Source organism: Lepidothrix coronata, unplaced genomic scaffold, assembly GCF_001604755.1.
Source record: "Lepidothrix coronata isolate B3197 unplaced genomic scaffold, Lepidothrix_coronata-1.0 Scaffold16, whole genome shotgun sequence".
Lineage (NCBI taxonomy): Eukaryota > Metazoa > Chordata > Aves > Passeriformes > Pipridae > Lepidothrix > Lepidothrix coronata.
In genome coordinates this window covers 7,330,092-7,342,518 of record NW_016690196.1, presented here as the reverse complement: position 1 = coordinate 7,342,518, position 12,427 = coordinate 7,330,092, and the positions used below count along the sequence as shown (strand labels likewise).

General features: G+C 36.4%; 1 protein-coding gene across 2 annotated transcripts in view; it reads right to left on the bottom strand.

Moving 5' to 3' along the window:
* The window catches only part of ZFAND3 (zinc finger AN1-type containing 3), a 134,227-nt gene that overhangs the window by 31,914 nt on the left and 89,886 nt on the right, over positions 1 to 12,427 (bottom strand). For both annotated transcript variants that reach the window (XM_017806778.1, XM_017806779.1), the window contains exon 4: positions 6,950 to 7,015. In XM_017806778.1, coding sequence (XP_017662267.1) covers positions 6,950 to 7,015 — 66 coding nt within the window. The remainder of the gene's footprint in view (positions 1 to 6,949; positions 7,016 to 12,427) is intronic.

Here is a 12,427-nt window from a genome sequence, read left to right as displayed (position 1 = left end):
AGGGAGAGGTAGAACAGACCAGTGAAACTGGGAGGATGCAACAGTACATGCACTGTCTTGTATCTTACATCCAGCTCTTTTTCAACGCTCTTTTGCCCCAAGATGTTGGACTCATTAGTTATTCCCTGAAGTTTATGTCATGCAAAACGACTTGGAACAGGAAAAAGAAGTAACTTGTATGTTGACTCAACGGTCACGCAAACAGGTTCCTCACTTTGCAGGAAGATACACTTTCCCCCGTGTATGCTCAACAGACTAAAGAATACTTCCAAGAGACTCTAAAATTACCTTCATATAGTTTTAAGGTACTTGTGAAAATTAGAATCTAAATGAAACTACTGAAAACTTGTTCTTAGAAGCTGTCTGATGCTCACTGAAATAATTAGTGAGAATAAAGACCTTTACCAAGAGTCAGATGAAATCTTTGGGGCTCTGCCCTCATATCAAAAAGTACAGCAAGAATAGGATCACGGATTAGCATCGTGCAGACTACATGTATTTTAACATAGTAAAAAAAAAAATAAATTTAAAAGTAAATATAAGTGGCTATTTCTTTCAAATATATTTCAGGCCAGTTATTTAATGCTGAACTTTTAAAAAAAAAATTCTCCAGTGCAATAAAATAACAAATTAAAAATTATAAAAATCTGTGTCTCATTTGCTAAATCATACAGTAAGGAAGCTGCCTGATCTGTATAGACAAGATCAGGGTGTTGACTGCTGAGATAAAATCAATTCAATTCTTCAGCCTGACAGGAGTCAGGTTTTAAAAACTTAATGATCTCAACTATTCTTTGCGACATTCTCCATACTGTCTTGCTATTGGACAAACCCAATCAAAATCAAAGCAAACCCTAAGCTCCCCCAATTCTGTTCCAATAGGCTGTAGGGGGGAAAAGCAAGACATGTAACCCTAATTTTTTTGCCTTTCAAATTAATGGAGATGTGGTTTATTTAAAGCTATTCCGGCTGTCTGTGGCCATGAAACAAGGAATTCAGGGCTGCTGAATATATGTATATTCTTTGATAGTAACTATTGTCAAAGGTCACTTAACTGATCACTGAGAACCTGACAGTTTTGAAAACTAAACCTTCGCTGAAATCACTTAAAAATATTGAAGATAAAGTTACTTCATTTTAAGCAAAATATACATAAAGGATAAAATATTTACTCTTTCAATGAACTTGAGGACAAATCCTTTGTCATAATTCCCTAAGACTCTAGTAAAAAGATGGTAACATCTGAATTCTATAAGACAATTATCTTGAAAATGTACAATTTTGTATTTGGCAATAATTTCACCAATCAGACTGAAAAATACCTATCAGACCATAGAAAAATGTGGTGAGAAAGTGCTGAGGGCAGCAGCATATATTTTTTCAGGACAGGAGAGCCTCATTTACCAAAGCACAGGTCACTTACCACGCTCATGGCCACGGAGAACCCTGCTGCATGGACTGTTCTCCCATTTCTTTGCTTTGTACTGACCACCCCAACTCTCCCACCTGTCCAGAAGTCTCTCTCCTGGCTCTTCTCTTCGAGGCACTAAATGCTGGCCTGTACTTTTAGAGCCTGCCGGCCTCAGGTCTAATCAAGTGCTATGAATGTTACTTGAGGTTAGACTAAATACCTTTAATCAGTCAGATCATATTTATTTTCTGCTAGTGTCACTGAAAAAATTAGGTTGGAAGGGATTTCAGGGGTCACCTAGTCCAGCCTCTTGTTTGATGCAGAGTAAATATCAAGGCTTTATAAACACCTTCCAAACATTGTCTGTAAGTATCTGTAATTCATCGATACACCATATGAAAGAAGGCTTTCACAGGCACATTACATTTTTTGTCCCTTGGGACACTTCAACTATCTAGCTTTCTCACTTTATGAACAATGCAAAGAAAACGTACACCTGGAAACCAGTAAGTATGAAAGTTAATTTCAAAGAAATACTATGAAAAGTTTCCATTCATTTCAGTTTAGTGTACTTTAACACAAGCAGATGTAAGTACTCCTGTCCTAATACCATAAGATAGAAAAATAATCTATTTATTTTATCCTGACTGTACTCAATAGACAAAGATAGGAATCACTGTTTTGACTTGCTGTCATGCTGCTGCACATCTTTTCATTTCCAAATGCTGTATTTTTTCCACTACTCAGAAAAAAAAATATCTTCAGAAGTAAACAGCATGAGTGATTAATGTATGAACTACGAAGACGCCTGCAAACCTTCTCTTTAGATCAAAGCAAGTACAGGATAAATTTCAAGGTATTTTTTTCACCACAGTTTTGGAAAGAGATGATTTAGACATCTAGCAAAGAAATGTGCTAGACTGTGATATATAAAAATCAAGGACTTTTTAAAAAAAAATATTACCTATTATTGAGTGTTAACAAGCTTTTATAAACATTCCCAGGAACCGCTGAAGTTTTTAAAATTCAGAAGTAAGGATCACCATAGCTATAGCTGACTTTTAACAAACTTTTTGGTATATTGGCCCAAAACTCATCACTCTGGATTCTCCAACCACACTGGTTGTAAATCATTTAGTCTAAAATGCACGGGATGCAATCAGTGTAAAAGAAAGTCAGGTGAACCATACCCACTATTTTTTATGAATGAGAGTGACTTTTTAAAGTTGAAAATGGTGATAGTGAAAATAAATCATACAATTAGAGCAAGTCCTTAATTTTGTTTACAGGTATGACTATTATGGTCTTTACCATTAGAAGGATTTTAATTTATAATAATCAAAACACTTTGAGAGGGTTCTTAGATAACCAGTGGGAGTGGAAACCAACCTGTCCAACTAGACAGATACAGAAGCACAGAACACATAATGCAGCATGTCACAGAAATAGGCAATAAGATGAGGTGGTAAAAACCCATCAACATGCATCACCTGATCGTGGTACAGTGTCACCTCCCAGCCTCTATTAGCTCTTGCAGTATCAGTGCAAGTCCCAGACACTTTATCCTGTTTATAATTGCTGATGAGCAGTAATAAGGCCTCCATGCCTCAGCTCCTGTCCGTTCCACTTCAACACCCACCTATTAGGTTGTAACTTTTATTTACAGCCTTGCTTGATGTGCTGTTCTATTAGTACAGCTGGAAACTGAGAGGAGTTGGGGGGGAAGAGTGTCCCTAATGGGCACTATTATTGCTAGGGCTGGGTGATTTATTATGCTGCTTGAAGGCTGTTCTATCATCACTTTCCTGTCGTTGAAAGAGCTCCAAGAAGGTTGGATTACTAACACAATGCCCTCCAGAAGTCAAACACTAAAGAACACCTTAATAGTCCCCTGGAACACCAATGAAAACATACCTCAAAGTTGGTTTAATGCTATAAAGCCCCCTTCAATAATCTTTTGTGTATTTTTGCTCAGGAGCTTAACACTTCAGAGCAATTAAAAAAACCAAATCTATTTAGTGGTATGAGGTCCTCTTGTCCTTACTCAATACATAGAGATTGATTAAAAAAAAAAAGATCATATCAGTTTAATGATTTTGTGGTTTTGGCTCTGGCTGAATTTTTGTGTACTTTTATTTCCAGAACCTGACCTTCCTGGAACTCCTAAAAGGCTATCCTCTCAATTGTACAGGTTCAGCCTCAAAGCATTTAGATTCCTGGCACTGCTACAAGCAAGAATATGTCTTAGTATAAGAACATCAATAAACTAGAAACTTCAAAAAGGACCACAGGCCTGCCTAGCCACTTTACTCAGGCAGTGAAAGAATTATTTCCATCTTCTAGACTCAAATTTTAAACCAGAAAACACATAGAGCAAAGAGACAGATACTCATCTTGTACAATATAAACACTACCACACCAATCTACGACAGATATTCTCATAAAATCTGAGATATCTACACATATAACCATACAAAGTATTACAGATGCACATTTCTCATGAACTGCTACTGAGAAATAAAGTACTTAAAACCTCACCGACTTTATGGATATAATGTATGAATTGATTGTATCATTACCACATTTTATCTGCCTGTTTCTACCACCTTTTCTATTGCACAATTAAAAATTAACTGAGCACACTCACACAGTTCCATCGATTTTTTTCCATGTTTCTTTAAGCTGCATGAAAATGTTTTAAAATCTGGCTGTTCAGAGTTGTGTAGTAAATCATCATTAAAGTTGTACAGCAGAAAAACAAGAGTAATATGCCACTTGGTACTGCACTTCCACAACATGGGCACCTGATATAAATGGGATCTGGATGCCCTGCAGACTAGAGTAAGCCTCACAGTATCTGCCATCAATCATCACATTACCTAACCATTAGGAAACAAATCAAAATACATAAGAGGCTATACACTAGGCCACACAGTCCCATTTTTTTCACTGTACAGTCTTCAGACTGCTGGCTCTCAAAAACCTTTGAGGCATCATCCAAACTAATGATTGCAAGGCTTTATTCATTCCTTTCATTATAATCCTTGTCCTGTGGGCACACTGGAATAGAAATACTTTTTACCACAGTGATGATTCTGGAGAACAGGAAGAAAAAACCCACTATTTGGTGTCAGAACACTATTTTTTATCAGAACAGCTCCTACAGCATGCAGGTTGACAAGTGTATTAGGTAAAAACTTTTTTCTGTGAGAGAATTTTTCCTAAGTCTTGGCAGATTTATTGTTTTGATCTTTCTTCAATTGTTACATTCACACTAATAAAATATGAAAGGTTTGTGTCTTCCTTAATATCCTCCTGATAGGAACTCATAAGTAGGTCAAATTTCTAATTTTCTGTCTCAAATGCTGATTGAGGGAACCTTAGGCAAAAAACTATGCTTGAAGGGGGAACAGAATTATACAGATGAAATCCAACACAACATTCTTCCTTCAAAGCTCTTCCAGGCAGAAGAAATGTAGAATACTTACAAATATTGCTTCCATCACCTAAATAGCTTCCTAGGAAGGGACCCTAAGCTGAAGTGAATGTAGAGTCAATTTTTTTCATAGTAGCTAATATGGGGCTATGTTTTGGACTTGTGGTTAAACCATGACAAATGTCTGCCTTCATGGTATGCTGCTTATGCCTGAAGATGTCACAGTATTTCTGGGTAATATTTTGTAGTCAACGTTTTCTTGTCAATTCCCGTGAAAACACGGTAATTTATTTTAAAACCAAAAGTTTGCTAAAAATTCATGATCTGAAGAAGAAAACTGTAACTCCTGGTAACAGGTTTTTATTACTGTAAGGAGCTATAAATAAAATATGTAGATTACTAAACAAATAATGTAAAAAACATCAGAAATTGAGGTAATATAAAATCATTAGGTTTAGTTGAGTGAAGATGATAGCTGTGGCATCAAATTAAGGTCCTCTCATTGCCTTCTTGCAAAACACACTAAATGAATAATATAGAAAACCATAACATATAGAGACCAAACATTAGCACAAACCGAAAATAAGAAAACTACAGAGCAGTCAGCCAAACATTTAATGGATATTTTTCAACATGTCTCAGCTTCACCTGCCTTATTCTAAGGAGCTTTTACTGTTGCCATTTGACACTCCAAACAGAGAACTTACATTCCTTTTTGTTAATTACAAGCATATTTTAAAAAAAATATTCTTACAGTACTCTCAGTTTACTGTATCTATAGCACCATAGCAAGCTTTTAAATTACCCTGCAATGGAAACCAGAGTGAAACACTACAAAAGCTAACATGTAAACAAAATACAGTTTAGTAATACCATAAGCAAAGTAGGTTAGTTTGCAAGGGATAAAGTGGCAAACATTCCATCTTGTTTAGGTACATCTCCATGTCTACACAGAAAAGAAAATCCAGTCTTCCTATTCTGGAGAAGTATCTTTCAGTGTCAAACTTCCAAGAGTTCTTTGGCAAAAAATACTCACAGCATTGTCACAGATTATCATGTATCACTTGAGAAGTCTGCACCTGCAGCAAGTGCAAGGTAAGGCAGCTTCTCTGTAACCTTCCTTCACTGCAGAACAAGTCAACTTACAATATCACATATTTGCTACAAGCTAACAATGTACATCTATGGAATAACTAGAGTTCAGCTAAACAACAGTAACTGGAAATACTTTTTGGAAGAATAACTTCAGAGGAAATTTACCTTGAACTCCTTAAAGAATAAGGGCCCTTAATCAAACAGGAACACCCTTCCTTTCTGTACACTCAATATGTTTCAACTGGTACATAAATGAAAATATAGGTAAAAACTATTTTGGAAAAACAGACTGCTAGAATGTTACCACTACCTACACACCCACCACTCCACAGGAGGTTATAGCTTCCTAAAGTGGTATTGGTGGAAAGGATCATATGAGTTCTCCTTAATCCAAACAAAACCAAAGCCTGAAAAAGACCTGAGCCAATGCAGGTAACTTGGCTGCCTGCCTGAATGAGTGCTCACATGATTCTTCATGACAGATCTCACGCAGAAGCCATGACTTCAGCCTGGCAATGACCTAACTTCTCACTACTAACACTAGCACTGTGAGAGATTATCTGTCTATATCCTGCATGTAGAAATAAAGGCATCAAAATGACCCAAAGGAGGTAAAATTTAGTCTCAATGCAAACATCAGCTGTCTATACTGTGTCTTCAGTCAGGGAAAGTAAATATACTCCAAACAGTTTTCTACTCAATACTTAGCATTTATCACAATCATTAGATGTAAATCAAACCAATTACTCGTGCATATCTTGTTTTCACAAAGATTAACTGAAAGAATGTATTTATGAAATTATATTTAACATAATTCCATAATTAGTTCTCAGATGAACTATCTGCCATAGTAATCCTTAGATATATATGTTTCTGTCAGCAAAGCAACAATACTTATTTTCATTTGGCATTCGCCAGCTATGGTTACTACCCTTTACTATTAAACTAAAACCACACAGTTAAATATCATGCAAAACCTAATTCCTTGATCCCCACAAAACACATACCTGAGTCGCAAGATCTTTTGGTTGGTGTGGTTAACGAGGCATGAGCTGTACCTGTGCATGGCCCACCTGGAAACAGAGAATCATATGTCTCAAAATATCACCTGTATTTATCATTTAAAACTACATCGTGATCATACTTAGCAACATAAAACACTGAGGAGCATTTGTCTTTGGAAAGCACATATGGAAGTATTCAACTACTCAATATTTCTTTCTCAGACAAATCTGAATATGTCTTGCACTGAAAAAAAATAGATGAAAAGTTGGGACAAAGTTATACTTTGCAAATACTTCAAGAGGCATTTCTAGGAAAATACACACTACAATTGCAATGCTAGAAATGTATCTAACTAACTGAGTAACGAGAGGGACAAAATGATCACTTCTCTGATGTCAACAGGAACCTTGCAACTGATTCCAGAGATAACACCTTCCACTTTTACCTTGTCCTCATTATGTGTTCTAAGTGTGGCACAAGCATATGTTAACAACCTCTTTCCATGTTTTAGGTTTTTCAGCTCTGGACTCTTGCCCACTCGTCTTGGTATCTGTTTGGTAGCAAATCGCTTTCTGGCTTTTTCCTTAACATGCATCATCGTTGAGGAGTTCTCCAGAGATCTTGTTAAAATAGCAATCAATTGAGTGTACTCAGTGACTTGCAGTAAATATAAATAAATAAACTCCATGTAGGGAAGCCAAGACAAATTGACAGTAACATTACCAGAGGTAATAACACATCATAGCTTTGAAAACTGGATATTATAAATTAGACGATGCTAGAGAGCCTGAAATTGAGTTAGATCTACTAGAGTTTGGCTATCAAAATACCAATAATCAAGTTTGCACTGAAGTGCTGGTGATATAGTAGTACTTTGCAGGTAATAGAACAGAGCTTAGTATGACAGGATAACCTTAACATAAGTCTTCATGCCCTGAAAAATACTTTTTCTTTTATATTTTTTTCAGTCATGTCATATCTGGAAAGCAGCACTTAAAAAAAAGAAAATAAATTTCTGCAGTTGGGAGGAAAATATGTTAGGAAACTACTTTGGCGTATTTGATTTCAACGAAATGCACTTATAGGAACAGCATTTTACACTTCCCATTTTCCAGAGAACCCCTATATTTTTGAGTCTTTTGTTCTCCCAAAAAGTCCCTCTGGCAACATGCACCGTTTCACAACTGCAACAGGTAATCTTTTAAAAGGTGGTTGCAAAGGCCAGCAAGCCAGTGCTTGGCCTGCAGGTTAACACTAAGGCTGCTCATAAGGGCCTGGTCTGAGGTTAAGTGAAGTATCAGGACATGGAGAAACTACTGAACGTGACATAAGAAATTGCTCTTCGTGACATGCAACAGCATAAGCAGTTGGCAGATGCTACAGACAGTATTGCAAGGCACATAAGGAGGGAGCTGGTGAGAAATGGCTGAACTCCACAGGTAAGTGGAGGGGAGTGGTAGGGACCTCTCCGCAGGATCAAGTCTGCATATGAGAAGAGCAAAGCTTGTTTGTGCAGTGAGGAGGACTGGGAGTCCTGGGGCGGATGCCTTTCCCACCCAACAATAAAGCATCCTGAATGGATGGCTCAAGCATCCTGGTATCACCAAGGTGGTGCCCTCTTCAGGCCTGATAGCACTGGCAAGCAACAACTGCTTCACAACAACCAGAAATGGTCAAGTAAGCTGAAATAATTTTTTATAACATAACTTTTTCTAGGCTAGAATATAAAACCAATGAAAATATTATCTTGATCTATGTTAGTAATACTATTATAAAAGGCTCAAAAATGCCTGGTCTAGGGTTTGGCGCATTTGGGAAGAAAATCAGAACAGAAGCCTTACCAAGTTTCCTACCGAAACCTTTTGAATATCTAAAAGGTTACAGAGCAGGTCTGTTAAGTCAGTCTCAACTTTCAAAGACCAAGTATTTGGTTTCAATATGGAATTTGTGTAAACAATATATACAACAGGGTATGGAATTTCAATGAACTGCCTTTAGATCACAGCTGCCTCTTAAAATGCAGCAGCTCCTCTGTAAATAATTTTAGTTACGTTCTCCCAATTTTCACTGAATAGACAGTGAGAGGCATCATCACTGTGGACTAACAAATAAGACTAATCCTTGTAATTATGGTACAGTAAATATTTACACTAGCTGATACTTTCAGCACCCAGCTAAATGTAAGAACTTCATTTCTCACTCTCTAAAGTACAATAAGTTGGTATGTATTCTGCACTTCCCTGTGTCAGAGTTTTTCTATTATTTATTCTTCCCTCATTAGGTATTGCTTTCATACAGCTTTGATTTGTATAGCACAGCACCAGAGTTTCAACAAAGAATATCTTGGGATTTGCATGCACGTACACTAGTGCCTAATAACCAGCGAAGGCAGCACGTACTTTGCAGCATTTCCTTCTGCTACTCTTTGTTCCACCATTAAAAATGTCATGCATAATTCAGTACTATGGGCTTGACTGTGCAATTCTGTGTGGAAGCCACTATGCTGAATCTTTGGTATACATAACTGCTAATTCAGGCATCTTTGTACTGTTTGAAACAGGGCAGTATATTTCTCACAGCTTTCATAAAAATTCTGCATGTGAGAAAGGGAAGTCAGATAACAACAGAACACCAGTCCTTCTTGGCTATTCACAAAGGTAGGCTTATAACTTCGCATGATTCAGGACATATATGCATCTTCACTGCCAAAAAAATAAGTTTTTCTAGGGTATTTAACTGTGCTACATTAAACACTTCAGTGCACAGTGAAAGGCCATACATGTCTAGCTTCAAATATAACCCACTGGGCTGTAAGACTTCTCAGCACAAAAAAGAGATTAAAATGGTAGAGATATCTTTTTACTCTATATCCAATTAACAGATTAAACAACAGCTTCTGCTCCTATTTTTCCCAGTGTATGGTTTTTGACATTTGCAACTCCTCTTTCAAACAATAGCAGCCACTGCCCAGTGATAATGTAATCCTAAAAGCTGATTAAAAATATAAAAATACTAAAAGCTACTGAAGAAATTAGAAGAATTGTGAGAAGACTCAGGTTTGCAAATTCAAACACAGAATTAATAAAGGATAAAACAGGATCTTTTAACTTGAACCTTATCATATATTAATACAAAAGGTCTTGTTAATGTAGCGGCTATGTTTTGGGCTCATGATATCCACAGCTTTCTGTAACTTCCTATTAAATTGTACTCAAAATATATCAGTTTGGAAAAACAGGTTCAAATCCAATTTCTCTAGCTAGGTAGCTGTCCAAAAAATTTTATATATTGCTTGTATTTCTGTAGAGACATTAGTATTGCTATTATTTACTATTACAAATTACTACAACCTCCATATGTTTAAATTTTTAGACTGCTCTTCTGCATTGTGCACCTCACTTCCTGAACAACATTACCAATTGCCAAGTAGCATCCGTCCTGAGGACATACCCTGAGTCAGGGTAACTTCTTGTCTCCCCTTCCTAAGGCCTTTGTAAAGTGAAGTGACTCCACTCAGTTAGAACCTCCCATGCAGGAAAAAAGTTAAATAGCAGGGCAGCCCCCCTTTTCTTGCTGTTTGAGGAAGAGCCCAGAGTACACACATCAAGTGGATTTGAACAGCACTTGGAAGCACTTACTAAGCAGAGAAAGAAATGCAGAAGTTTGTACAAGAGTACAAAGTCTAAATTACAGCAATACACTGAAACAATTTCAGATACCACAAAAACTGCAAGCCAGATAATGAACAAACATGAAAAAAATAAGTGAAGGAGCCAGAAGCCCAGTAACACTTGATCCCAGGAACGTAAGGATACATGAACTCCACTCTGAGCTTTTGGTATTGTGATGGTTCCTTCCTAGGTAAAGTACACTGACCCCTTGCATGCAACAGGCTGGAGGAGGGTAATAACTCAGAGCTGAATTTCCTTGGACAGCAGTGTTTTAGCCAGGAAAGGAAAAAGGTCATGGCTATTTGCAATACAGGAAAGAATCCATCTTGGGAAACCTGTCCAAACCAGTAATCTAGTTGTGTATTTCATGAATTGGTAGAGACATAATCTAATTAATCTACACAATTGAGTTTGAAGACAGTCATTGATTACAAACACCAATACATAAACAAGAAGGAACATAAATCTCTAAATTCAGTCTGCACAGACAGAACACGCTACCTTTAAGGAAAAAAGGCAAAAGAACTTTATAACACTTAAGAACTACTTATTTGCTGCAAATGGGTAAGCTGCATGATAATTTCAGTGATGTCATTACTAAACAGATAAGAAAGAGGATTATATTACATAAAAATATATATTTTTTAAAATCTGGTTTTACAAACCTGCCTTTATGTACTTCTGGGGATTTTTATCTACATGCAGCTTTTGAAGGAAATGAAACCTGGACTGCTTTGTTGCTGAATGGATGGTAAATTTAACAACTACAATGAAGTACAGGGAGATAGGATTCAGATTCCACCTTCTTCCCTGCTATTGTCTCAACCCCGTTACCTGCTTTTTTTCTCAGTCTTCTCTCTTGTAAGACAGACATTATACTTTCCTACTTTATAGGTGTAAGTTGAAGTGTAAAAATGTGCTTTTGAAACCAGCAGTTAAATTACATTTTTATAAATAATTTTTATGTAACCTCAATAGCTGTGCAGCTCTAACCCACATTTTTCTTATGTGACTGTGTTTCTGCTTCATATTCCATGGGGTCCTTTCACTTTAATAAATGAGACCCTAGGACACACTGTCTACTCTGCAGTGTGAAGTGACTATAAATCAGAAGGAACAATTAACAGTGGTACTATTCCACTAGTCTTCATTATGTTTCAAAATTACCATGCCACAGACGTGGAAAGAACTGTTCATTTCATAAATCTATGTGCCAGATCTTTGCTTATGATGTTAGAAAACCCAAAAATGTTCTTTAAATGAAATTCAGGCTGTAGGGAGCAGACTGGAACTTACAGAAAGATCTACATCCATGAAAAGATGATGAAGATGACACTTCTAGATACTGTTTTATTCAAATTTCTAACTTCCTGTATGTTTTGTACTGGCACCTAATACTAGTAGCATCTCTCAAAAGACAAATAGCCCACAACTCAATACGGTTTTATATTTGAAAGCATTCTTGCAAATTTCTAGCGAAAAAGTGCTTGCATTGATACTAAGAGATATGTATTTTGTGATAAATATTAAAAAAACACAGGTTCAATGATAATCCAATAAAAAAACTCAATTAGTTAATTTTAATATTAAAAACAGTACCAAAACATTATTTGTTAATAGCTTCTAATGAAAACAAGGCTAAAAAATACCAGAAAATGTAAAACAGCTTTTACAATTCTCTAACTTAATAAAAGAAAAAGCCTGAGAAAATAGCTGGTTCTTATTCTGTGGCACAGAAACCCAAAGATGTCTGTAATAGCAAAAAAAAAGTCAGATGCATATTCTATATTAGAGATGTGTCCGCTCTTG